This window comes from Crotalus tigris, unplaced genomic scaffold (assembly GCF_016545835.1).
Source record: "Crotalus tigris isolate CLP2741 ecotype Arizona unplaced genomic scaffold, ASM1654583v1 scf7180000024401.5802323, whole genome shotgun sequence".
NCBI classification, from domain to species: domain Eukaryota; kingdom Metazoa; phylum Chordata; class Lepidosauria; order Squamata; family Viperidae; genus Crotalus; species Crotalus tigris.
Window position 1 is genome coordinate 5,086,297 of NW_024100569.1, and position 25,075 is coordinate 5,111,371.

General features: G+C 35.0%; 1 protein-coding gene across 9 annotated transcripts in view; it reads left to right on the forward strand.

The window, feature by feature from the left end:
- The window catches only part of DMD (dystrophin), a 962,852-nt gene that overhangs the window by 461,261 nt on the left and 476,516 nt on the right, over positions 1 to 25,075 (forward strand). For all 9 annotated transcript variants that reach the window (XR_005555060.1, XM_039329649.1, XM_039329655.1 and 6 more), the window contains exons 20-25: positions 2,004 to 2,184; positions 20,037 to 20,182; positions 20,350 to 20,562; positions 20,957 to 21,070; positions 21,592 to 21,747; positions 22,796 to 22,966. Coding sequence is in view for 8 of the 9 variants with exons in the window: in XM_039329649.1 (XP_039185583.1) it covers positions 2,004 to 2,184; positions 20,037 to 20,182; positions 20,350 to 20,562; positions 20,957 to 21,070; positions 21,592 to 21,747; positions 22,796 to 22,966 (981 nt within the window). In the remaining variant the exon portion in view is untranslated. The remainder of the gene's footprint in view (positions 1 to 2,003; positions 2,185 to 20,036; positions 20,183 to 20,349; positions 20,563 to 20,956; positions 21,071 to 21,591; positions 21,748 to 22,795; positions 22,967 to 25,075) is intronic.

A 25,075-nucleotide genomic window follows, 5' to 3' on the forward strand; every position in this document is an offset into this window, starting at 1 on the left:
AGGTTGTGGCCCATTGGGAACTGGGCTGCGAAAGCGGTGAGTAAGCACATGAGCAAGCGAGATTGCATTTGTGTAAGCAGTGCATGCATGCACAAAACTATCCCCTCTTCCCCCTCACTGCTGTTGCCAGTCCACAAAGCCAGAAACGTTGGGGACCATTGGCTATAGGACTTAGGACTATCAAAAGAAAAGTTGTTTACCCATTGCAAATATACCAAGACTGAAAACAAAGAAATTATGAACTTTTATTACAAACCAAGTCCAACAAGAAGAGGATAACAGACCAGAATGTAGCATTTCTGGAAAGAACAACATTCAGAATCAAAAATAGCAGAAAAGAGGCTAGTAGATCAATGTCGATTTATAGTATGGAATAAAGCATTCATAAAAGCAGACTTGGAAGAGCTGCAAAGGTCTAACTAGGGCAAAGAAATTGAAGCCTTGCCAAAGTAACTCATATTGCACAGCCAAACCAGGGGAAATCAGTATTAAAGGAAGCTAGCATAACTATTAAATCATTTTCATTCCCAAACCAGGCACCCTCTCCTCTGCTCTCTTCTCAGAAATATTAAAGCCCTCTACCTAAAGAAGAAATATTGAAACATCTAGGACAGCACAAAAACAACAGAAGAATGTTTCCTGCATTGAAGCTGGTTCCAAAGAAACAGCCAAAGTTGTAATTTCAAATATAAGCACTAGGTCATGCAAGAAACAAACCAACTAATGTACAGCACAGCTGCAGTTATAACTGAATACTGTGTATACAAAATCAACAAACAAGAAAAAAACAAACAGCGCACTACGAAATAGAACATCAGACTGGAAAATAAGATCCACCTTCTCAGATCAGATACAACCAAGTTAGAACAGATGAAAGAAAAGAAGCTGAAGAATAAGAAGACCAAGAATACCTAATCAAGAAATATCACCTAGATACAAGAAGATTAAGGAAGTACTGGAAACAATAAAGCAACAAATAACAGAAGATTAGCAGATGCAAAGCCCAAATTGCAAACTATTGGCATAATCTTCAATCTCAGTCAAAACAAAAACATTTGTACCAATCCATCACTGGAGAGAATGCAGTGCACAAGTCAAGATTTGACAAAGAAAAAACAATGCAGTTCTGGGCACAACTATGGGACAACACAAAAAATACAACAAAAATGCAGCTTGAATAAAGAAGGTAGTTAACAATAAAAAATGTTGAAATTAAAGAACTTGTAATAACAGCAGAAATTGTGGAGAAAAGAGCAAAAAAAATCAAGAATTGGTCAGCATCAGCTGAAGATGAGCTTCATGGTTGAAATATCTGTCTGGTCTGCTCTTACTCATTGTCAAGCAGTTTAGCAAAATACTGCAAGGAGGTGAAATTGAAGATTGGCTAAATCTGGCAAAACCTTCCTGATAATGAAAGATCCAACAAAACTAGCAGCAGCAGACAAGTCAGACCAATTATTAAGGAGAAATTTCCTGACAGTTAGAACAATTAATTAGTGCAACGACTTGCCTCCAGAAGTTGTGGGTGCTCCAACACTGGAAGTTTTTAAGAGATTTGACAATCATTGTCTAAAATGATATAGGGTTTCCTACTGAGCAGGGGATTGGACTGGAAGACCTCCAAGATCTCTCCCAACTCTTGTTATTCTGTTAAAAATAATTAGTACATAACTTTACCTTGGGTACGTGTTCAGTCTATTACCTATCATTCATGAATCCTAAGAAAATTCATTTAAGAACAACATTCCAATTATAAAAGAACACTTCAATTATCTGATGTATAATGAAAGAACTGTATGGATTTCGAAGCCCAATATACAAGCATATATCCAGTTTTGCAGCTGATGAGTATTAGATGTTAATATAAGTAATGTACCTCTATAAAACAAATATTGAATACAATATTGCTATTAAATAAAAATCATACAAATTTATAATTGAAATGTCAGCATAAATAGCAGTTCATAAAGACAATTTATTTCACCAATATCACTTTTTGGCAGGATGAAGTGGTCCGCTTGTCAAGCATTCAACCTCAGATAGAAAAACTGAAGGCACAAGGCAAAGCACTAAAAGAGAACCAGCAGTGTCCAGTGTTTTTGGAAGCAGATCTTGTTGCCTTTACTAATCATTTCACTCACGTGTACGATGATTTGAAAGCTAGAGAAAAGCAGCTACAAACAAGTAAGTGCTGATATTAATTATTGTCAACAAATAGCTTAGAACCAAAACCAGTTTGGAAGGTCATATATATTTAGCTATAAAACAAAAAATCAATGGTCTGAAGCTAATCATAACTTTTACTCTTTTTATATCCTTCTTCTGTACAAGTGCAGTATATATGCAAAACAAAATGTAAATTTTGTTTATTCAGAATTGATTTGGACTTTGATTCAAAATGCTGATTGTACATTGCCTATGGAAAAATGGTGATCAAATTTAATGTTAAATATAACTAGGGTTGCATTATGTCAGAGTGAATGTTTATTATAAAGAATAAACCAGTATAAAACTTACTTTACTTCAAAATGCCAGTAATTAGAGTTACCTAAAGGTATAAGTGCAATTGCTGGTGAAGTTTTTTGCTTTATATCTGAAATTTGCACAGAATTATCAGAGGCTGTAATACTTGTACTCAATACACATTTTTCATATTTTAATATGCCACATGCTTACTACAAGCAACAGTTGAAGAATTAATAATTTTTTCATGATCCTATATAATCTTCATAGGCATTCTTAATATATATATATATATTTGTTTTCTGAGGTTTTCGCGGGTATTTGTATGTAGGTCTTTGGTTGTTTGGATTTTCTCCCACGTAAAATTAGAAGTGTCTTGGCGACGTTTCGACGAAGTCCCATTCGTCATCTTCAGGCTGGTGCTTTCAGCTTCGTGCTGCTCAATGGCTTCGCATTCAATGGTCGTGTCTACTCTTCATGGAGGGTGTCAGTTTGCTTCATGTATGGATTGGAAGGGTTTAAAGTGGCCAGACCACAGCTGCATCATTAGCCACTTTAAACCCCTCCAATCCATTCATGAAGCAAACTGACACCCTCCATGAAGAGGAGACACGACCACGAACGCGAAGCCAGAAAATAGAAAGGCAGCCCAAAATCTTAAACCCCTCTGCAACTCAGACTAACCTGAGCACAACCAAACAGAATACTTCCCCAGCCAATCAGAGCACAGCCAAGCCCCTAACCATTCAGAACACACCTCCACCCAATCAGAACACAGCCAAGCTCCCACCCAATCAGTTCATACCCCCACTGGCAGTTAAAAGGAATAAACAGCTAAGACCACACATTGCTGCTCACAGCACGAAGCTGAAAGCACCAGCCTGAAGATGACGAATGGGACTTCGTCGAAACGTCGCCAAGACACTTCCAATTTTACGCGGGAGAAAACCCGAACAACCAAAGACCTACATACAAATACCCGCGAAAACCTCAGAAAACAAATATGTATGTGTATATATATATATATATATATATATATATATATGTATGTGTGTGTGTGTATATATATATATATATATATATATATATATATATATATATATATATATATATATATATATATATATATCTGGCTGCCAACATCGGTGTCATGTAAAGAGTTGTATGTTTGATAAAAATAAACTTGAATTTCTATATAATTTAAAAAAATGTTTTTCAACTTGACTAAATAACTATAGCTGGGGTTTTAAATATCATATTGCAACAGAAGTTGATGATTATCTTTGCTTTCACTCAATAAAATCTGTCAGCAGTACTTCTAAAATGTCTCTTAATTAGTAGAGAGATAAGATTGAATGATATGATTCTGTATGCTTCTTGCTTAAAATTGTTTTACAGAGATTTATCAAAATATTAGTAAATTTGTATTAATTCTGACTGTACTGTGGCATTGTGAGTGGTTTTGATTATACTTTTAAAATTGAATTAAATTGGTTGTTTTAGTTTGCATTTACTTTTTTAAGAAGATAATTTATGTTTCAGTGATTTGATTTTAAATTAATATATTTCAATTATTATTTGTGCTGTTTATTAAACTGGGGTTTTATTATTATTATTTTTTAAAAAAGTATAGTTATGTGTTTGTGTGTACCCCTCTGGATGATATATCTTGCACTCTTCTGGAGCTCCTTTTTCATCATGTTGAAGTATTGGGTAACTAGATTTTGTCAGTAACATACATTTAGGTCTTCTCCCATCCACAATTCCCTCATACATTTCATACATCATGTCTCATTAGTTCTTTTTAAAAAAATATATGTTAATTTTCTGTTATTACAAGTCATATGTGCTTAGTAAACAACTTATTGTCTGCGTCCATTTGTTACTCAGTCATACATATTAACTTCCTCAACATAGATCTGTCCAATACTATACAGGCTGGTGTTTTCTACATCCTCTCTTCTTCCAATGGTGTTTTCATCTTCCCAACACTGAACAAATACAAATCTTATTACTATTAATACATGCAAAGTTAAGTACGCACATCCTCATCATAATTTTATAGCATTATACATAATAAAAATAGTATCAGTTTGTAACATCTCTTCTAACCCACTCATGTCTTAGTTGTATTTGCAATTAAAGTCCCCTTGTTAAGTCAATATCCTGTTTTTCCAGCTCTTATTTAGTTTTAATTTCCCTTTAGTATTCAAAGCATCTTTATCAATTATAATTTTCTCCATGTTAGTTACATTTGGGTGACCAAAAGCTCCACTTATACAAACCATCCTAGTATTTTTGTATTTCCCATCATAAAGAAGTGGCCTATCCTAATTATAAATCATATCTTTCTAATTATAAAAAATATTTTTATATCGAAAGATTATCTGTTCTTTTAACCATATTCGAACACAAGTTTATTCATATGATGTCCATCTGGTAAGTCAGATCTTCTATTTTCTTCAGTCTAACTCTGGCTTTCTTCCTTTTCCAAATAACTTTCCAAGTCAATGTATTTAGGTCACCAAAGGATTTTTCCTCTGTTTTTATGGGTATTATTTGAAATAGGAAAGACAATTTGGGTAGAGTATTTTTGAGGGGGAGTTCAACCCATTTATATTCATTAAACAACTCCCACTTTCCTTTTCCTTCAGCTTCTCTTTTCATTTTGTGTTTTCCAATTTCTAACATTTCACCCAACAGTTCTATAGTCCATTCAATATGATCTTCTTCCTTGTCCTCAGGTATATTTTGAGGTTTCAGAAATAGGATATCTTTTCCATTTCCAATTTTATGGTTAAGTCTTACAGATTTTTATTTTATTTTCCTCTGATTTGTCTTCTGTTTTCTAACTTGCTTGCTCATTCTTTATAGTCATTTTCTGAGAATTTACTAGTTATAGGTTTAAGTTAAAGACTTGCTCATTTATATTGTTGAACTTATTTTTAGTCTCATCATAGTCTCTTCTTGAGTCTTCTTTATGTGAAATAATTGCCTCTTGAATTGATTGCAGCATAGACCACATTTCCTTCTGCAAAATATTGGCTTTTTCTTGTTGGAGCATCACTCCTACAGTTCCCTGATATAACAAGCTAGGGGTTTCAGAGGAAGATATTGGGGATGGTTTTTTCTGCACTTTTAGCTAGGTATGAAACACCCATTTTGTTTCCCCCTTCCAGATATACTATTATATTTCCCAAGTATTGGCCTTAACTGGCACAACCAATCTTAAAATCAATAGAGCAATACAGCAGTGTCTCATAAAGTTCTTATAGTGTTTATGTATAGCTTTTATAATCCAATAGGTCCCAAAATATAGGTCCACTACTAAAGGTAATATTTTGTAACAGTTCTTCTATTCAGGAGTTCAGAAATTATCAGTCAACCGATGTTTGTAAACCAAAATGTTCATCCACCCTTAAAAACAGACCACAAGTCTCTCCCAGACAAAAGTAGCCAAAGATCAAATTTTCCTTTCACTCGAAATAGTTCTTAAAATTAAAATTCAGACTTCTGTCAATATTTGTAATCCAAGAAGGTCAGCAGGTTTCAAAACAATTATAGTTCCCACCCTGTAGAAAATAGCCCAAAGTACTTTTCTCCATTGCTCTCTGTTGAATTAAGAGTCATCAAACATCAAAGAGACTCAATAGTTATCTAAGCCTGGGCATTCTGCCAAGTTCACTCCAGGCATAACAACTATGGTGGTATACTCTGTTCCATTACTAGATGTCATTAAATATCCATTTTGCAACGCTTAAATTGAAAAGTTAATTTATTGTACTTCACTCCAATATTCTTTCAAAAAGAAAATTTAACAGTTTTCTCAGTTTTCAAGTTTGTCAAGGCTATGACTTTGTATTACTTCCATTTTGGTGTTATATTCTTTTGTCCCCCATAAAGAATTAAAATGCCACTTCCGTTCTCTGGAAGGGTAGGGCAGGAATTGCTTTTCTTCTCATGTTTGGGTTTTTTTTTTTCCTTCTTGGGAATTTGTCTTTTCCAGGAAATCCAGTGCAAAGTAGTAAAGAAAGGATCAATATTCTCACCCAGTTCCAAGCACACTGTTTACAATCTGCTAATTAGTGCTTTCTTTCTTCGGTTGTCAGTGGCTTCAGACTGGCCACAGGAATGCAGCCAGTCTTTCCCCTGCCAGTTTGCAGGGCTTTCCTCCGATCAAACGGATTGATTGCCATCTCTCCATGATCAATGAGAGTCCCCTCCTTCTTCATCGCCTCTTTGGGGCAACTTTAGACTCCTTTAGGGCCCCCTAGCAGGGCAAAATCAGCTGTGGGAGAGCAGAGCTCTATTTCCCTTGGCTGCAATGCTATGACGCAAACCAGAAGACCCTCGTTTCAATAGAATAGAATAGAATAGAATAGAGCTGGAAGGGACTTTGGAGCCTTATAGTCCAGCCCCCTGCTCAAGCAGGAGAACCTATACCATGTCAGACAAGTGACTGTCTAGTCTTTTCTTAAAAATTTCTATTGATGGAGCGCCCACGATTTCTGGAGGCAAGCTGTTCCACTGGTGAATTGTCCTCACTGTCTCCTTAATTCCAGGTTGCTTCTCTCTTTGATCAGTTTCCAACCAATGCTTTGGTGAATAACGTTACCCCGTTCTTTGTGGCAACCCCTCAAATACTGGAATAGTGCTATCATGTCTCTCCTATTTCTTCTTTTCTTTAGACTAGCCAAACCCAGGTCCTGCAACAATTCTTCATATTCTTCATAAGTCTCCAGGCTTTTGATTAGTATTCCATTAATTGCACGTTTTCTTATCTCATCCATGCATGATTGCTTCCAGCAGCCAACCTCTAGTCAGATTGACCTGATTCCCTAACATCTGACATATAACTTATTAATCCAGGTAATGTTCAAAGTGGCATGATTCTCTTTGTTTGTATCATCCTCATAACCACGTTATGCAGGTGAAGCATTAGGAAGCCTTTTCCCAAGACCGCTACTGGCATGGTACAACTGATTCAAACCCCAGTCTCCCATGTAAAGGCCAATCTCTCATATCAAAAAGTACAAGACTCTAACCACTGTACTATCCAGCCACTATTAATGGTGGTCTTTATATGCACACATGCATATACACAGATGGATAGACAGATGCATGCACACACACACACACACACACAATGCACTTGGAAGCTTCCTTACAACAATGACCCAAGATACTTGGAACGCATAGCTGTAGAACTAACTGATTCATATTAACTTTTAAAGTATGTCAATTATTGAATACTGCTAATCTTAATAGGAAAACTAGAACATTCTGCAAAAAATGAACTTTTCTTAAGAATGTATGTGAAATTTAATAAATTGTGTTTCTGGGTTATTTGGTGATATTTCTTTTATAATTAATATTAATGGCTTTTATTTAAAAAAGCCCTAGATTTCCCAGTTTTGTTTTCAGTTTCTATCAGCATCACCTTTCGCTAGCTACAAAACATATCTCATTGTTGTTCATGGCAAAATTCCATTTAATTTAAATGCTTCTGAATTTTTAAATTTAACTTATTTAAGACATCTGTAATGCCATTCTAATGGGGACAGTTCAGTAAAATGCTAGTTGTATTTTCTGCTATGCTAATGTTCTAATATAAGCATTTAACAGATGTCTTTAGGAGAATATTTCTTTTCTTTATAATAACATGAACCATAAAAAGATATTGGCACATCCAATAATAGCTGTAAAAAAACCCCAACAATTCTAAATAATGGGATTTGTGGAATACTTAATTTTTTTTCTAAACTTTATAAATATTAAAACCCAATTTAGGAACATGATAATTTATAATAATTTTGACTCAAAATACATTTGAATTTCTTCATTGTGTTTCCCATTTGTTGGTATGTAACTAACATATTCCAGCATATTTTACTATTTCATTTGCCAAAAATATTATTACAATCAGAAACAACAGTGTAAATACAAGCTTATTTTAAATGAACCACAAATTAATTCTTTGGCGATACAAATAAAAAGCTAAAAGAATAGTTGACATATCTATAGCAATAGAACAAAACTGAGCAATTTTTTTTCTGGTAAATTTGTATCATGTAAAAAATAGAAAGCAGGTATTTTCACATCCTAAAATGCATTGTAAAAACTATTATATATACATATCAAAAGTGTTTATAGAAATGGTATCACGTTGTTAGCTAGAATAGAAACTTTCCAGATTTTCTCAGTCAAAAAGAGATAAAAGACATGTTCATTCCCTAATAAATTGGCAATCATTATTTGCCTCTCAAACATCAAAGAATATGAGCATTTTCATAGGCATACTATAATGAACATAAACCAGCATGACTTTGCCACAATTTGTAGATGGTTATCCATCAGAGGTGAACTTTTGAACCCCTGTGGATCCTTCAGTGAGCAAGGGGTTGGACTGGATTAAATCCCTTCTGAGATTCTTTATGAATTGAGTAAGCCCAGTGATGTCATTTGAATTTTATATCTTTCTTTAAAGATGACTTATGTCTGTTCTGCATAAAAGAATTAAAGATCCTAATGTAAATATTAATTCAAAGAATCAGTTGGATGCTAAATCGGGTACAAACTACACTGGAGTCTTCCTGGATTCCAAGCATATGAGTTTAATTACCCAGACTACCAAAAATATTCTTGAGAATATTGATTGGGCACTTAGTTAAAGGCCTGTTAGAAAGTTCTCAAAATCAAACTGCCTACAGATGGTCCTCGACTTACAACAGTTCATTTAGTGACCGTTCAAACTTACAACAGTTACTGAAAAACTAACATGACCATTTTTCACTCTTACAACCATTGCAGTATCCCCATGGTCACGTGGTCAAAATATAGCCACTTGGCAATTGACTCTGTTAGAGAATTTTAATTTTCTCTATTGGTGAAAAATAAATCAGAAGCTCTCACAGTTGACTGCATTTAGCTGATTCAAAATAACTTCTTTATATCAAAATATTTACATCACCATACATTCTTCTTTACAGCAACATAGCTTAATGAAGACTTCTTACAGAGAAAGACCAGAGACAAAACTTGAGACTGGAAATCCAGCTCCTAACTCAATACTCTTTTTGCACAGACTCAGTAGCACTTACTTCACATTGGCCGACTGAGTTACCACATGACTCTTCCTGTTCATGAATATTCCAACACTCCTCCCTTCATGACAGGAAGAGACATCAGACCTATTGACTTTACACATTTTCCATAGTGAACATTACCCAGTGGTTTAGTCATCATGTCTGCCAAATTATCCTCAGAAGAACAATAATGTAAACTAATCAATTTTCCTTTTACAGCTTCCCTGACATTACAATACTTAATGTCTACATGTTTACTTCTGTTCTTCACCCTGTCACCAGTTGCCATTTTTATACAGGCAGCATTGTCTTCAAATACCTTTACATATTCTTTTACATTAATATTTAAATCTTGCAACAACTGTACATACCATGTTACTTCAGAACACAATTCAGATAAAGCAATAAACTCTGCTTCCGCTGTTGAAATAGTAACAGTTGTTTGTTTTCTGGACTTCCATCCAATCAGAGTCCCTCCAAACAATATTATAATCCCAGAATTTGATTTCCTTGTGTTTATGTCATTTGCATAGTCACTATCGACATAACACTTTAATTTCAATTCCTCAGTAATCTGTATTTGAAGACCCAAATTTATAGTTCCATTTAAATATCTGAGAACCCTTTTTACATCCATCCAATGTAACTTTGTAGGTGCAGCAGTAAAACGACTCAAAATGCTTACTGTGCAAGCTATGTCTGGTCTGGACCACTGTGATAGATATAACAAACTCCCTATTGCTGAGTGATATGTCTCTTGATCACAGGTTTCACCTTTGTCCGCACTTAAACTATTATAAAAATCTGCACTCATGGGTGTGGGAGCAGTATTGCAATCTTTCATATTATATTTCTCCAATAACTGCTCAATTTTTCTCCTTTGACTGAGAATATAACCACTTTTTTCATTTTTCTGTATCTCTACACCAAGATAATTTTTTATTTCTCCCAAATTCTTTAATTCAAATTTCTTTCCTAATTTATCAGCAAATTCTTTGACTTGTGATGCATCCTTTGCGATGAAGCAAAGATCATCCACAAATGATAACAGTAGACAATTCCCTCCTTGTAACTGTCCAGTATATATACAGTTATCAGCGTTGCAACTTTTAAATCCAAGATCATTTAAAGCAGTATCTAAACAGATATTCCAGTTTCTGGCTGACTGCTTCAGCCCATAAATAGCCTTGTTTAATTTATATACGATGTTAGGTTTTGCAATTTCATATCCTGGTGCTTGGATCATATAAATTTCTTCCTCTAACACAGCATTGAGGAATGCAGTTGTGATATCAAAGTGCCAGATTTTATGCTTATATACCGCTGCCAATGCCAGTGCTAATCTTATACTCTCACTTTTCACAGTTGGCACAAATACTTCATCATAGTGCACATTCTTTAATTGTGAAAAACCTTGTGCCACTAATCTGGCCTTATATTGTATATCATTATTTGGCAATACCTTTTTCTTATATACCCACTTACAACCCACAGCTTTGGTTCCCTGTGGCAAAGTCACTGATTTAAATACTTCATGGTCTCCCATGGATTTCATCTCTTTATCCATGGCCTCCTTCCATCTTTCCTGTTCAGCTTTTGGTAATGTCAACACTTCTTTATAACTTCTTGGCTCATACCACACATTACAAACCTTTACCTTGCTGGCAGAATACATGTCAGGCGGAATTCCTTTATTACATCACTCTGACCTACGTGGTATTAACTGCTCCTGTGTCTCAAGTCCTTCTGGCTTCATGTCTTGTTCAGCCTCTCCTCCCTGAACATGGACATCTTCAATAATGATTTTTTCATCATTAGATGAATTATTGTCACTAAACAGATCACCGTCATTAAGTGAGACATACCCAGAATTTGCATTAATTCTGTCCCAATTTTGTTCTGCAAAATTAGCAGACCTTGAAATTATAATTCTTTTACTTCCATCGCTAAAGTGATATCCTTTTGACCCTGGCTCATAGCCCACAAACCTAAGCTTTCTTGCCTTTTGCTGTCCCTTTCTTCTGATTGCTTTTGGAATATGTACCCATGCAGTACTTCCAAAAATTCTCAAATGTGCCATTGATGGCTTTCTCCCATATAGAATGGTATATGGAGTGTTATTAATGGAGGAACTCCACAGCCTGTTAACTATATAATTAGCAGTCAATATGGCTTCTCCCCAGTATGACCTGCTCATACCAGAATCCTCCAATAATGAATCTTTCATTGTTTGCAAAACACCATTCCTTCTTTCAGCTACACCATTCTCTGCTGCTGTGTAAGGATTTGTACGTCTGTGTCTTATCCCCAACTGCCCCAACCATTGTTGGAATTTAATTGACATAAATTCAGTACCTCTGTCAGTTTGCAACTGACACACTTGTTGTCTGTACCTTCTCTCTACAAAACTTACCCACTGTTTGAATTGTTGTAGCACCTCTGTCTTATCTCTAAGCAAGTAGCAAAATGAATACCTGCTATAATCATCAACAATTACCAGTGCATATTTTGCTCCTCCCAAACTGGCTTGCATAGGTCCCACCAGATCTGCATGGACCAGCTCTAGAACTCTTTTTGTTTGTCTTGTGCTACATTTACTAACTGGGAATGCCTTTGACTTTGATGCTTTGCATACTGCACAGTCCAAATATGTTTTGCATCCCTTCAAATTTAGCCCTTCTGCAAAATCTTGCATTTGCTGCAAAACTTTAAAGCTTGCATGGCCAACTCTTCTATGCAGAAGATGAACACATGAATCATGCTCTGCAACATTCTTAAATATATGGGAACATTGAACCTTTTGTCCCTGCAATACATATAGATTATCTTCCTTTATGCCTTCTGCACAAATATTCCCATTCCTTTTGATGAGACATTTCCCATTTACAAAAATGACCTCAAAACCTTGTTTGTCTAAATTAGACACACTTAACAAATTATGTTCCATCTCAGGTACACAAAGCACATTGGTAAACTTTGATTCCAAATATGGAATTTTTACATCGCCTTTTCCAATGACTTTTGCTTTCTGGCCATTTGCCAAAGCCACAGCTTCTTGTGCTACTGGAACAAACCTGCAAAATAATTCAGAGTCATTAACAATTGTTTGACTTGCCCCACTATCTATTAGCTACTTGTCTCTGTTGTTGCTATAGCAAACTTTTGCAACACCAAAATGTTCCTTTTGCAAAGCAGTCCTTTTTCCTTGCACAAATGTCTTTTTCTGCAAATTGTTCCTCTGCAAACAGTTCCTTTGCAAATGTGTGCTCTCTCCACAAATGTAGCAAGTCTTTTCCCGCCAAGCAGCTCTCTGCTTGCAAAATCTCTCCTTTGTTGCAATTTGGTCCGGGTCTGATCTGCTTGTTTCTTCTCCTCTGGAGACTTGCAGTCTGGACCCCCTCCTCAGGAATTTCTCCTGGCTGCTTCTAAAATGGCGTTTTTCCTCTTCATTAAGCAAACATGTCTTTAAAGCCTCAAAATTTAAGTCTGCTCTTCTTTGCACTCAAATATTGCAGAAACTGTTTCCCAGGTTTTATCTAAACTGTTCAACATGAATAAAACCTTCTTGGACTCAGGGAATTTAATCCCACGTTGTTCTAAGTCCAAAAATAAACTTTGCATTTTATTTAAATGCTGTTCCACAGATTCACCTGGTTGCAAACAGGCCCTGTAAAGTTTTCTTGACAATTGCACTGTGTTGCAAGCAGAAACATTCATGTTCACAGCTCTTAATTTCAACCATATCTCCTTTGCAGTCTTTAAATTTGCTACATTTAGAAATTGTGCATCATCTAAATTCAAGATGAGATAAGCCATAGCTCTATCATGACTTTTCTGATCAACAGCTGTAAATACTTGTGGTGGATTTTCTACAATATACCACAGCTCTTTTGCTTTCAGCAAACATTCCATTTTTGCAGCCCACACAATGTAATTCTTCTGGCCCAAATGAGGCACACAGCTTTCCTTAAATTCCATTGCAGCCATTCTGCTAATTCTGCCTTGTTCTTATACTTTCTAAACACAGGCAATTTCTTCCAGCTTTAAATTACAATGCAGTCCTTAGTAAGCTCTGGGCCCATAACCTGTTAGAGAATTTTAATTTTCTCTATTGGTGAAAAATAAATCAGAAGCTCTCACAGTTGACTGCATTTAGCTGATTCAAAATAACTTCTTTATATCAAAATATTTACATTACCATACATTCTTCTTTACAGCAACATAGCTTAATGAAGACTTCTTACAGAGACAGACCAGAGACAAAACTTGAGACTGGAAATCCAGCCCCTAACTCAATACTCTTTTTGCACAGACTCAGTAGCACTTACTTCACATTGGCTGACTGAGTTACCACATGACTCTTCCTGTTCATGAATATTCCAACAGACTCATATTTATGATGGTTGTAGTGTCCTGGGGCCATGTGATCATCTTTTGTAACCTTATGACAAGCAAAGTGAATGGGAAAGCCACATTCTCTTAATAACAGTGTTACTAACTTAACAACTGCAATGATTCAGTTAACAACTTTGGCAAGAAAGGTCATAAAACAGGGCAAAATTCACTTAACAAATGTCTCACTTAGCAACAGAAATTTTGGATTCAATTATGGTCATAAGTCAAGGACTACCTGTATTCATTTTTATATATGCCAATCATATTCTATTATTCCTCCTTATGCTTCTGGAGAGGCAGACACTTTTCAGCTCAGCAAAAGGCTGAGGAGGGCATTTGAGATAATTAAATGCAGGTCTTTGGTAATGGAGAGAATTTATGCACAAACCATTCAGTAAGATAACTGTCCCTGATTTTCACCTAGAGTTCCAATTAAAAGATAAGATCTTGCAATGGGGAATGAAAACCCTGAGTTCTAACAACAACGAAGCTGTATTGGTTTAATAAGATCAGTGCCTGCACACTCACACATATTCTTATGCATTCTCACCTCTCTCATAACTAGAGCTGGACAAACACAAATCTAAAAGAACAGGAAGCTGTTATCTTTTCAGAGCTCTTATAAAGAGCACTGCTGTGCAAAATCTCACTATTCTCAATGCCAATTAATTCCCACTTATTTGTTTATTTGTTTGGCCAGCTACTTCATTTCTCAGATATCTGTTTTTCCCCATTCCTCTTAGAGGCTATATGTGGTACGCTTGCTTACAAACAATGGTTTTTATCTTTCCATGATGGAGGTGGATTTTTAAAACTTCTTTTTTTTATTTGAGTTGCTGGCACTAGTCTTCAAGACTTTTTCCTTTATATTATAGGTCAAGCATCCTTATAAACATAAATCTGTGACTGTATAATCATTGGCTGGTGGCTTTTGCTTTCAAAACCTTAAAATATCTTCATTGTCCAAAGGGTGGGAGGGTCAGGAAATACTGATTCTTGTTCCATAATCAAAGTACTAGAAGTGTAGAAGAGAGTCCCTGTCAGAGCCCACTTCAAAACCTCATCCTAAGAAAGCAGAACTCATGAAAGCAGTTTCTTCCAAAAGGAACTTTTATTAGGAGAACTTGATAGCAGGCAAAATAGACAGGATCTGAGGGGTTCCCGCTCAGATCAATAGGTTAAAAGTGTCCCAAGCAAACCCCACCCCAATAGTTCATCTAGTCAATTCGAATGAGCCAATCCCCAGGTGTTAAGTCCATTGTGGGAAAGAGCTGATAATGTCAGGCTGTCTCAGGGTTGCAGTGATGTTTTGTTGGGTCTTCGTACTTTCCCTTCCGAAAGTGGAGATAAACCAGTTGCCGGAGGCGCATTCCTTTCTCCTCAAGGGGGAAGATAGTTCAAAGAGTGTGTATGTGGAGACAGCAAAAGTGTTACAGTGTAGCAATAGAAGAAAACAAAGAAACAGCCCACAGCATTTCCCCCCTCCCCTCCAGGAGCATGGCAGAACCCAGAAGAGTAGAAAGATTATAGAGTTAGAATTAAAGGTAGAAAGAGCCCTTTTAGAATATGGGTTCTGACAGTCCCTATACATTTAAAGAATTTAGCTATTGCACACTAATTATTAACCACTTATTCTGGGGATTGGAGATCTCATGAAAAATGGCTAGCTTTTTGTAATTAATTTTAATTAGTTGATTTTAATTAATTTTTTGTATATTAATTATAACCCTACTTTGAAAAACAACAGGCAAAGATTCAAAGGTCTTTCCTGGGGGATTGTTGACAGAAGTGCTAGATTGTCCTCTTAAATGGAGATACCTAACAATACGCTAAATCAATTTAGGGGATCATCTTTTAATATTTACATTAGTATAGGTATTATTAAACAAAATAGGAGCAGAATCTATTTTGTTTTTAATAAAGGAGAATATTTGTAGTTCAGGGTTGAAATGAAGTCTCCTTGGTGCTCTCTGAGCTTGCTTGTTTTCTTGCAGGTGTTTCATTACTCAAACTTGGTAACATCATCAGTGCTAGTTTGCTGTCAGTTTATATTCCATAAACTGAATAAAAACTGAATAGAATATAAAGAGACAGCAAACCACACTCCTTACTAGCAGTGCTTAGTTTGGGTAATGAAACATCTACAAGAAAACAAGCAAGCTCAGAGAGCACCAAGGACCCCTTACATTTTGTTTTTTAGAATCCTTTTGAAATAGGGATTTGAGAGGAAGGCAGCCTTGACTCTGACATCTAATCTGCATGGTTATATTGTCATATAACAACCATGTCAGTAGGAACCATTGCTGTTTAATACTTGACACATAACTTTCTTTTGGGAATTGTGCAAATTCTGATTTTAATTTAGCAAATATATATGAGGAACAATTCTGTCATGTTTTTCTACCAATGTAATATTAACCACTAGAATATAGTTACTGTCCCAAATGCAAGGTAATTTTATCTTCTAGTCACTATTTAAAAATAAATATGCCTCACATACAATCTATTAACCATGCTTAGTAAGCTAATTATATGGCACTTGGCAAAATTAATTATATCACTTTGTTGTAAATTAAATAACTTATAGAATGATCCTGGTTCATCACACTTCTTATTGTCCAATCCATATATGTAAACTGTTAGTACTGTTACTATCTGATTTTAGAAATTCTGGAGGTATCATGTTCCATTTAGGTACTTCCCTGTATTTCAACTATACAATTAACTTCAAAGCAGTGACATCTAATATTAGCAATTCAACATCTAATATAATGTAGGAAGCTGATCATAAAGTTAATAGGATAGTACTGTTGAAGGAACTGGGTCCAGAAGGTGGTAAATGCCTAAATGAGACAGAGAACATTTTGGTCTGTTTGAAAGACACAATGATCAGGCTACTCCTGAAGAACAAGCCTGTATCCAGGTGATAAAACAATGATAGACCTGTGTACAATATTGTCTTTCTAGACCTGATACTTGACTGGGTGCTAGCTGATCAAGTCCAGGCTCTCTTGGATGAAACAGATTTTCTACATCCATATTAGTTTTGTTTAAGACTTGGAAAGAACCATGCTGAGAAAAAAAAAACAGTGTTACCCTATTCATCCCTCTGTACCTCTTTGTGGATGTCAGTATCATCAACTATGATATTTTCTTGAAGAGTCTGTCAGAGCACTGTACTGCAATGGTTTCGCTTCTCCATGGACAGCTGTTTCCAGAGATTGCTGGATTGATAATTGATTAGACTAGAATCCTAATTTATCCTATATGCTTTTTAATGTTGACATGAAACTGCTGGGAGAGAATATCTAGAGATCTGGGTGGAATTGTCATCAATATGTGAATGATGCCTATGATCCAATATGTATTTGGAGTTTTGAACCAGGCTTGGCAGAGTAATGCACTGGATAAGGGCCAATAATCTAAGACTCGGTCCAAACAAGACAGATATACAATCTGTGGGTGGCACATCTGTGCAACTGAGTGATGGCCTGCCTGCCTGCTCTGGAAGTGCCTACCCTTGCCTTAAAAGATAAGGTTCGCAGTTTGGGGGTGTTTCTAGATCTATCCTTTTTCTCAGGTGGTTTCAGGAGGATGGAGTACTTTTTATAAATTTCAGTTGATTTACCAACTGTGATTTACCTGGACAGAAACAGCCTCACAGCAATTATTCATACTGCGGCCGTTTCCCAGTTGGAAATATAACTGCAGTGTATTCTGTATGGGACTGCACTTAAAATTGGTTTGGAACTTCAATTAATTCAAATTAGAATGGTTTGACTTTTCTCTGGAATGGCAAATATGAACATATTATGTCAGTATTTCTCCATATACACTGCTAGTCCATTCTAACCCAGTTCAAAGTGCTGATTTTTTACCTTTAAATACCTAAATATCTTAGAATCAAGTTATTTGACATGATGCCTTGTTTCATATACTCCTATGCACCTTTCTTCTAACAAGGCTCTTCTCTAAACCCTTCCACCAGAGAAGGGCATGAATTCTACAGTGGAGAAAATGTTTCCTGTGTTGGCACCTCATTTATGGAATTCCTTACCCAGACATGCTTAACTTGATGCCCACATTGGCATTACTGTAGCAAAAGGCAAATATGTATTTTATTTGTATTTTAATTCAATTTATATTTTGTATGATCACCTTCCTTCTGCCTAGTTTGTACAGTGTTTTTATTGTAGATTTAAATTTGATTTTACTATATAACATTTTTATTAAAGTTATCTGGCTGAGGAATTCTGGGAGTTGAAGTCCACAAGTCATAAAAGGGCCAAGTTTGAAGATCTGTGTCTTAAGCTATCAAAAGATCTTTAACTATTGAACATTTTGAAAATTTCAATCAATACATATTTTCAAACAGCTGATAGAAGCATATTTCCTAAAGTGGCTTACTCTACAAATGCCTATATGCCAGAAGGAAACAGTATTTTTGCTTTTAGAAGATAAGGTTACTTATTACTAAGAGAACTCTGTGTCCCTTATTTTTAAAAATATAATAATCCATTAAGAATAATGAAAAATATGGTTCCATATAGCCTATGCATTCTTAATCTTTTTCTCATATTTTTTTAAAAAATGCATTTTTTAAAAAAATGCATATATATAAAATAAACTGCATAGATACTGATTTTTATTACAAAAAAACCCAATTATGCTGAAATAGAAGTATACAAATATTAAATATGTACTGAAATAGAGTAATATATGTGTTCTTTATTAATCCCTATAATTTTAGATAGTGAGATATATTAAAGTTAATTACTTATCCAATGTTCAATATCAATGTTAAGTGAATGAAAAGCTACATTTCAATTAGAATTAGTGAAAAAAAAGTTCCTTCACCAAGTTCACAGACCACTGAACTCTGTTGATGGAACTCCAAAGGGTCCATGATCCTCAGATTAAGAACTTGGAGTATACTTTCCATTAAATAATCAAAGTTATATAGATGTTAAAATTCCATTGAATCAGGAATTGTTGTTGTCTCAGCAACAACAGTATTTCATAAAAATTCCATAAGCTTTTGGTTGTTTATCCTAACAGATTATTGCAATAAATGTACTAGTAGTGACATGATAAAGTGTCTCTTTGTATCATATGTAAAACTGAAGGTAGAGACAAAACAAGTATCTAACCACCCATTTATATCAATGCAATTCTTATACATGGAGGACTATTTTAAACTTCGAAGTTTCATCAGTCAGGGAAAGAAAGAAATATTAAGAACTTCAACTACAGTAGTCTCTGTTTAATCTATGTAGTAGATTTAATCACATTTTATTTTCACAAATAAATAAACCCAAAAATTAACATGAAAGTTAAACTATAGAGGAAAAAAATGAAACCAGACAAAAACAACTTAAATTGGAAACATTATAATAAAATAGATGGAAAATATAAGAAATGTCTTGCACGAATCCAATATCTATCCCAGTGCTAAAGTTTTTCTAATATTTATAACTATCTAGAGCAGGGGTGTCAAAACTGCCAGTCTATGTGCCAGACGCATCATCTGGAAGCCGCGCCCACCCCATTGTCAGCAATGGCAAAACCGTCCCGATACGTTGCATGATGTCACATGACATTGCGAGTTTGACATGTCTGATCTAGAGCTTGGGTAAAGCAGGCCCTCTCTAGAGGTATTCCTGAAGCTAGCAGAAACTGGGCGGGAGATTATTTCTTCTTTCCTCTTGAAATTAGATGTCAGAAAGACTGACATTTAATAATAAGCATAACATTATCAGCAGTAAGATAATGACACTTAGGTAACAAACTCTCAGTCTTTATAGGTAAGAACCAGCACATTAAATGAACTGCAAATGTATAATTGGAAAAGTGCACAAGAAGAAGAAAAAGGAGACAGATTGGGCCTGAATTACCTTAGGCTTAATTTACTCAGCTGAGTGGAATTGGCTAAAAATTAACTGTTTTTCCTCTCTTTTTGGAGGAGATTATTGGAGAGCCATAGTTCATATACATATCTTAAAAGAGGAGAGTTAATTTGTTTTTATTCACAGTAAAACAGAATTGCTGAATTAAAGAAAGCTTTTTTCTTTGCTTTTCTCACCTCTTGTGCAGCTTTTGATATTTTGCCACCGGTACGGTATAAAGAAATTATGAATACAATTCTCTTTTGGATACAACAATCCGAAACAAAGCTCTCCATTCCACAAGTTACTGTCACAGATTTAGAAACCATGGAGAAAAAGCTCAGGGAGCTAAAGGTAAACAGAGAAATACTGTCTTGCATATCAACACTGAGATTTAATGTAAAAGCAGTGAGTTATTTATAAATGTTATTTCAAACATACACTCTTGATGCTAGATCCTGTGAGATCATTCTCAGCCTGACTTGATAGAAGCTAGAAACTGATAATTTCACATATCACAGGCCTTACAAAGTTCTCTGCAAGAACAGCAAAATGGAATCAATTATTTAAGTACAACTGTGGAAGAGATGTCTAAGAGAGCTCCTGCAGGGGTCAGTCAGAAGTACCAGTCAGAAATTGAGGTAATCCTTAGTCGTTGGAAGAAGTTATCGACTCAGCTGGTGGAAAATTGCCACAAACTTGAGGAACAGATAACAAAGTTGAAGCAATTCCAGGTTGGTTGAAATTGTTTTTTGTGGATTAAATTTTAGATATATTGCCAAGAGTCTTCAGTCTGGGGCACGATGAGTGCTTTCTTGTTTTATTTGCTTAATTTGTAGAATGGCAAATAAGCAAGTTTATTAAAATGCTATTGAAGCCTGCTATACTACAATATATTACAAGTGGGTGTGTTTTTATTTGCATACACACACACACTGAAGTTTATTTTAAAAACTAGAGGAATTTATTTCTTGATACAAGGGCACTTGTATACATGATGAATATATTTCTTTATTTATATTTTTCTTAATTTTAAAGATTTTTTTTTGATAGATTGATGAGCTTTCCCCCTGATTTAGTCACAGTAACATACTTTCATGCAGTGCAATACTCTCTTTTCAAAATCAGAATGACACAAAAACCTTGAAAAAATGGATGGCGGAAGTGGATATTTTTCTAAATGAAGACTGGCCAGTCCTTGGAGATTCAGAAGCACTAGATAAACAGTTAGAACAGTGTACAGTAAGTTATCATTTTATGCTCTATTTCATGGATGTAAATGTAAATATCATATGCATAACTGTTGTACAAATACAGTTACTTTTGTATATATGGGTTTATATGTCTGTTTAAGAAAAGTGTATGAAGTATCTGTGCAGCTATGGCTTCTATTGTATTATTGTAGACATATTTTTTTAATTTTTATCACTATTTTAAATGGTCTTAGCCAGTATTTTTTCCTTGTTTCATTTTCTTTTTGAAGAAATATGGTTAAAATTGCATTTACAAACAATAAAATTGAGTATTTCTATGGAGTGGAATTGTAGTGAAATTGCACTTAAAACTGCCAGTTTGTGTGGACAATTCAGAATAAATATGTATTAATATATTCATTTTCAATCTTTCCTCATTAAATTTATATACTACATTTCTGTTTATATAATTATTCAACATGGCATAACATTTTATGTTTTATTTATTGATTCATGTCACATATCATGACATCCTAGAGATATACATTAATATATTTTCCTTGTTATCAGGCTTTGGTGAATGACATCCAGACAATCCAGCCCAATTTAAATAGTGTTAATGAGATTGGACAAAAAATGAAGAAGGAAGCAGAGCCAGAATTTTCTTCAAAATTACAGAATGATCTTAAAGAACTGAATACTCAATGGGATGATATTTGCCAACAGGTATCCTGTCTATAAGGATATGTAGCATTAATTTAATATAATTTTCTCTAGTTGGTACACAAATATGAAAAGTAGAGTCAGAATATATCATTCAGAATAATAAACCTTTAATAACTCTATTCTGTATGAATGCATGCTAAATCAATAAATGTGATAAGCAAGTGATTAATTAATTCTTCCAGAGTACAACACATTTGAAAGACTAGAGGTTGGAGAATACTGATATATACAAAACATTTTAAATAATAATATATATCAAGATATAATTACATTTTATATCTTCTTTGGCTTTCACTTAGCTCAAAATATGTTAATGTTATAAGCATAGAAGAATAAGGTATGTGCCATTACAATTGAGTTATACATCCAAAACTAAAAATTCAGTTTTAAATAACTTAGAGCTCCAAATTATAGCATATTAGTTTTTTATGTATGTTAAAAGCATATCTCTGAGAAAAGCTTTATTTTTTCAAGAGAGTAACAGTAAATGAAAACAAGATTAATCTGGAACAGGCAATGCTACAGCATAAAATTGGATAGTAAACCTTTGAATATTTTAATATTGTTTAATTAGGAATTACAAATTGGAAAAATGTGTACTATATGTTGTACTTTATGAAAGTAAACCATTCATACTTCTTCCACAATGTGACTGCATTCACCTGTCATCTTTGTGGCATCATTTCTAAATATATGGAAATGATACCCTCAAACAAAATAGGAAATGAATGCAGAACATAGATTCTTGAATTTTCCATTCCTTTTACTACTAAGTAGACAGTAGAGGTAGACTAGACTAGCTAGAAGAAAAGTTTTTATTTTCTTTTGTGTAACAAAATAACTTGTTACTCTTCTATGCATTTTTCTTCCAGAAACTTGTCAGTACTTATGTATACAAATGGCAGTATTTGAAATATAAATATGTTCTAAACATTTCAGGATTTTTAATTTTATTTTAACTGTGAGACTCTTACTCTTTCAGTTCTAAAGTAGAGTTTTATCTCTTTTTGAGAGGAAAAATGATTCTTTTTATTATTATTAATGTAAGGCCTATGCTAAGAAAGCAGCATTGAAGAATAGTTTGGATAAAACTGTAAGTCTACGAAAGGATTTGTCAGAAATGCATGAGTGGATTACACAAGCAGAAGATGAATATCTGCAGAGGGATTTTGAATACAAAACACCAGATGAACTGCAGAAAGCTGTTGAAGAACTAAAGGTAGTATATCAAACTGAATTGTTTGATTTGTCTCCAATTCTACTTTTAAGTTACCATTATACATTATATATTAGTTGTAGTTTTTTTAAGAATTTAATTTTATTTGCAAGTGCTTTTCCTATTTAATGCAAACAAAATTCCCCTCCCTTCCATTCTTTCTTCTTATCATATAAGAATTCCCAGACTGTTATTTTCTTCAGTTTTTCCCAAAGTGCAGCCAGGTTTGTATTTTGTCATAAATATTTGGAGCAGGTTTTGTCAAACAATGTATCTATAAGTGTTTGAAGATATCTCAGACTAGATCCTCATGGCATCCAAGAGATTCTTCAATGCTCTGCTGAAATTTGTGGCTATTCAAAATAGTGTTTGTTGCACTGCAGATATAGGCCAATTCATCAGTCCTAAAATACCTAATTATGACTACTACTTAGAAATGAAAGCAAACTTTACTTTGTTCAATCTACACCATGGGTTTGCAACCCCTGGCTCCAGAGCCGCATGTAGCTCTTTGAATCTTCTCCTGTGGCTCCCAGCCTCCTCTGCCATTTGCAGACAGAGAGACAGAGACAGACAGAGGCACTTGTGCTTTGCTTCCCTTCTCTCTCTCTCTCTCTCTCTCTCTCTCTCTCTCTCTCTCTCTCTCTCTCTCTCTCTCCCTCTCCCTCTCCCTCTCCCTCTCCCTCTCCCTCTCCCTCTCCCTCTCTCTCTGGCCTCACCCTATTCTCTGGTGAGCTGACAAGGTTATTGGGTGGGGCTTTTCCCTTTACTGCATCTCTGCAGGAAGCAGGAAGGGGAGGAGAGAGCCAGCCCAATAAGAATGTGTGTCAGCTTGTTGGAGAACAGCTTGAAGCCAGGTTGCCAGGTGAGCAGAAGATCGGAGAGAGGGAGATGGGAGAGAAAGAGAAACAGAGAGAGAAAGAGAGGGAGAGAGAAAGAGAGAGAGAAAGAGAGGGAGAGAGAGAAAAAGAGGGAGAGGGGGAGAGAGAAAGAGAGAGGGAGAGGAAAGAGAGAGGGAGAGAAAGAGAAAGAAAGAGGGAGATAAAGAGAGGGAGAAAGGGAGGGAGAGGAGAGAGAGAGAAAGAGGGGGAGAGAGAAAAAGAGGGGGGAGGGGAGAGGAGAGAGAGAAAGAGAGAGAGGAGAGAGAGAAAGAGAGAGAAAGGAAAGAAAAAGAGAGAGGGAGAGACGAGAGAAAGAGGAGAGAGAGAAAGAGAAAGAGAGAGGGGGAAAGAGAGAGGAGGAGAGGAAAGAGAGAGAGAAAGAGAGGCAGCTCCCATTGCGGCTCCCAGTGTTTTCTTTTCTCTGGGAAACAGGTCCAAGTGGCTCTTTGGGTGTTTAAGGTTGCAGACCCCTGATCTACACTTTCAAGTAGATTCTCTCAGCAGAATTTTTGCACTGGTATGGACTGAAGGTGGGATTTCACCTTTCACATATTTATAAGGAAAAGAATGTTCTTATTTAGGTAACGCTAGGTTTTGATTCTACTGAGGTACAAAATAATGTATTTTACAGAAGTATATAAGAAACTACAATGTTGAAGATATTGATAAGACTCTTGTAGAAAGGTGCTGTCTTGACAGTTGATCAGGATGATTTATTGAAGGAAAAATTTCCCATGGTGGCCGGTTATTGAACAAGGAAGTATCTCCACTATCTTTATATAAGTTCTAATAAGCTTATATAATTTACTGCTTCTTCTTAAAGAAACTCTAAACCTGTTTTTAATAATTAGCACTTGTTTGATAAGGTGTTTGAAAAAGTGAAAATTAATAGTTCTTAAAATGAAAAGTTTCATAGATTAAAAAGAAAGAAATCCTTATTTGTTTTAAATATAAATAGTCTTTTTTGATATATTTGAGAAGCATTTTTATATTATGCATTTACACAAGGCTGTGACATATGTAAAATTAAAAAAATAGTAAAGCAGATTTAGGCAATCTCATTCCTCTAATATTTCTAATTGCCAAGAAATTAAAGAGAAACTTGTCAAATTCAGATATTCTATCTATTTCATATAGCTTAGGTAAATTTTTTACCTAAGATAAAAAAATTTCTTTTTTATAAGCCCATTGAGCAGTCTGGGGATAAAAAATAATGACTTAAAATAGTTTT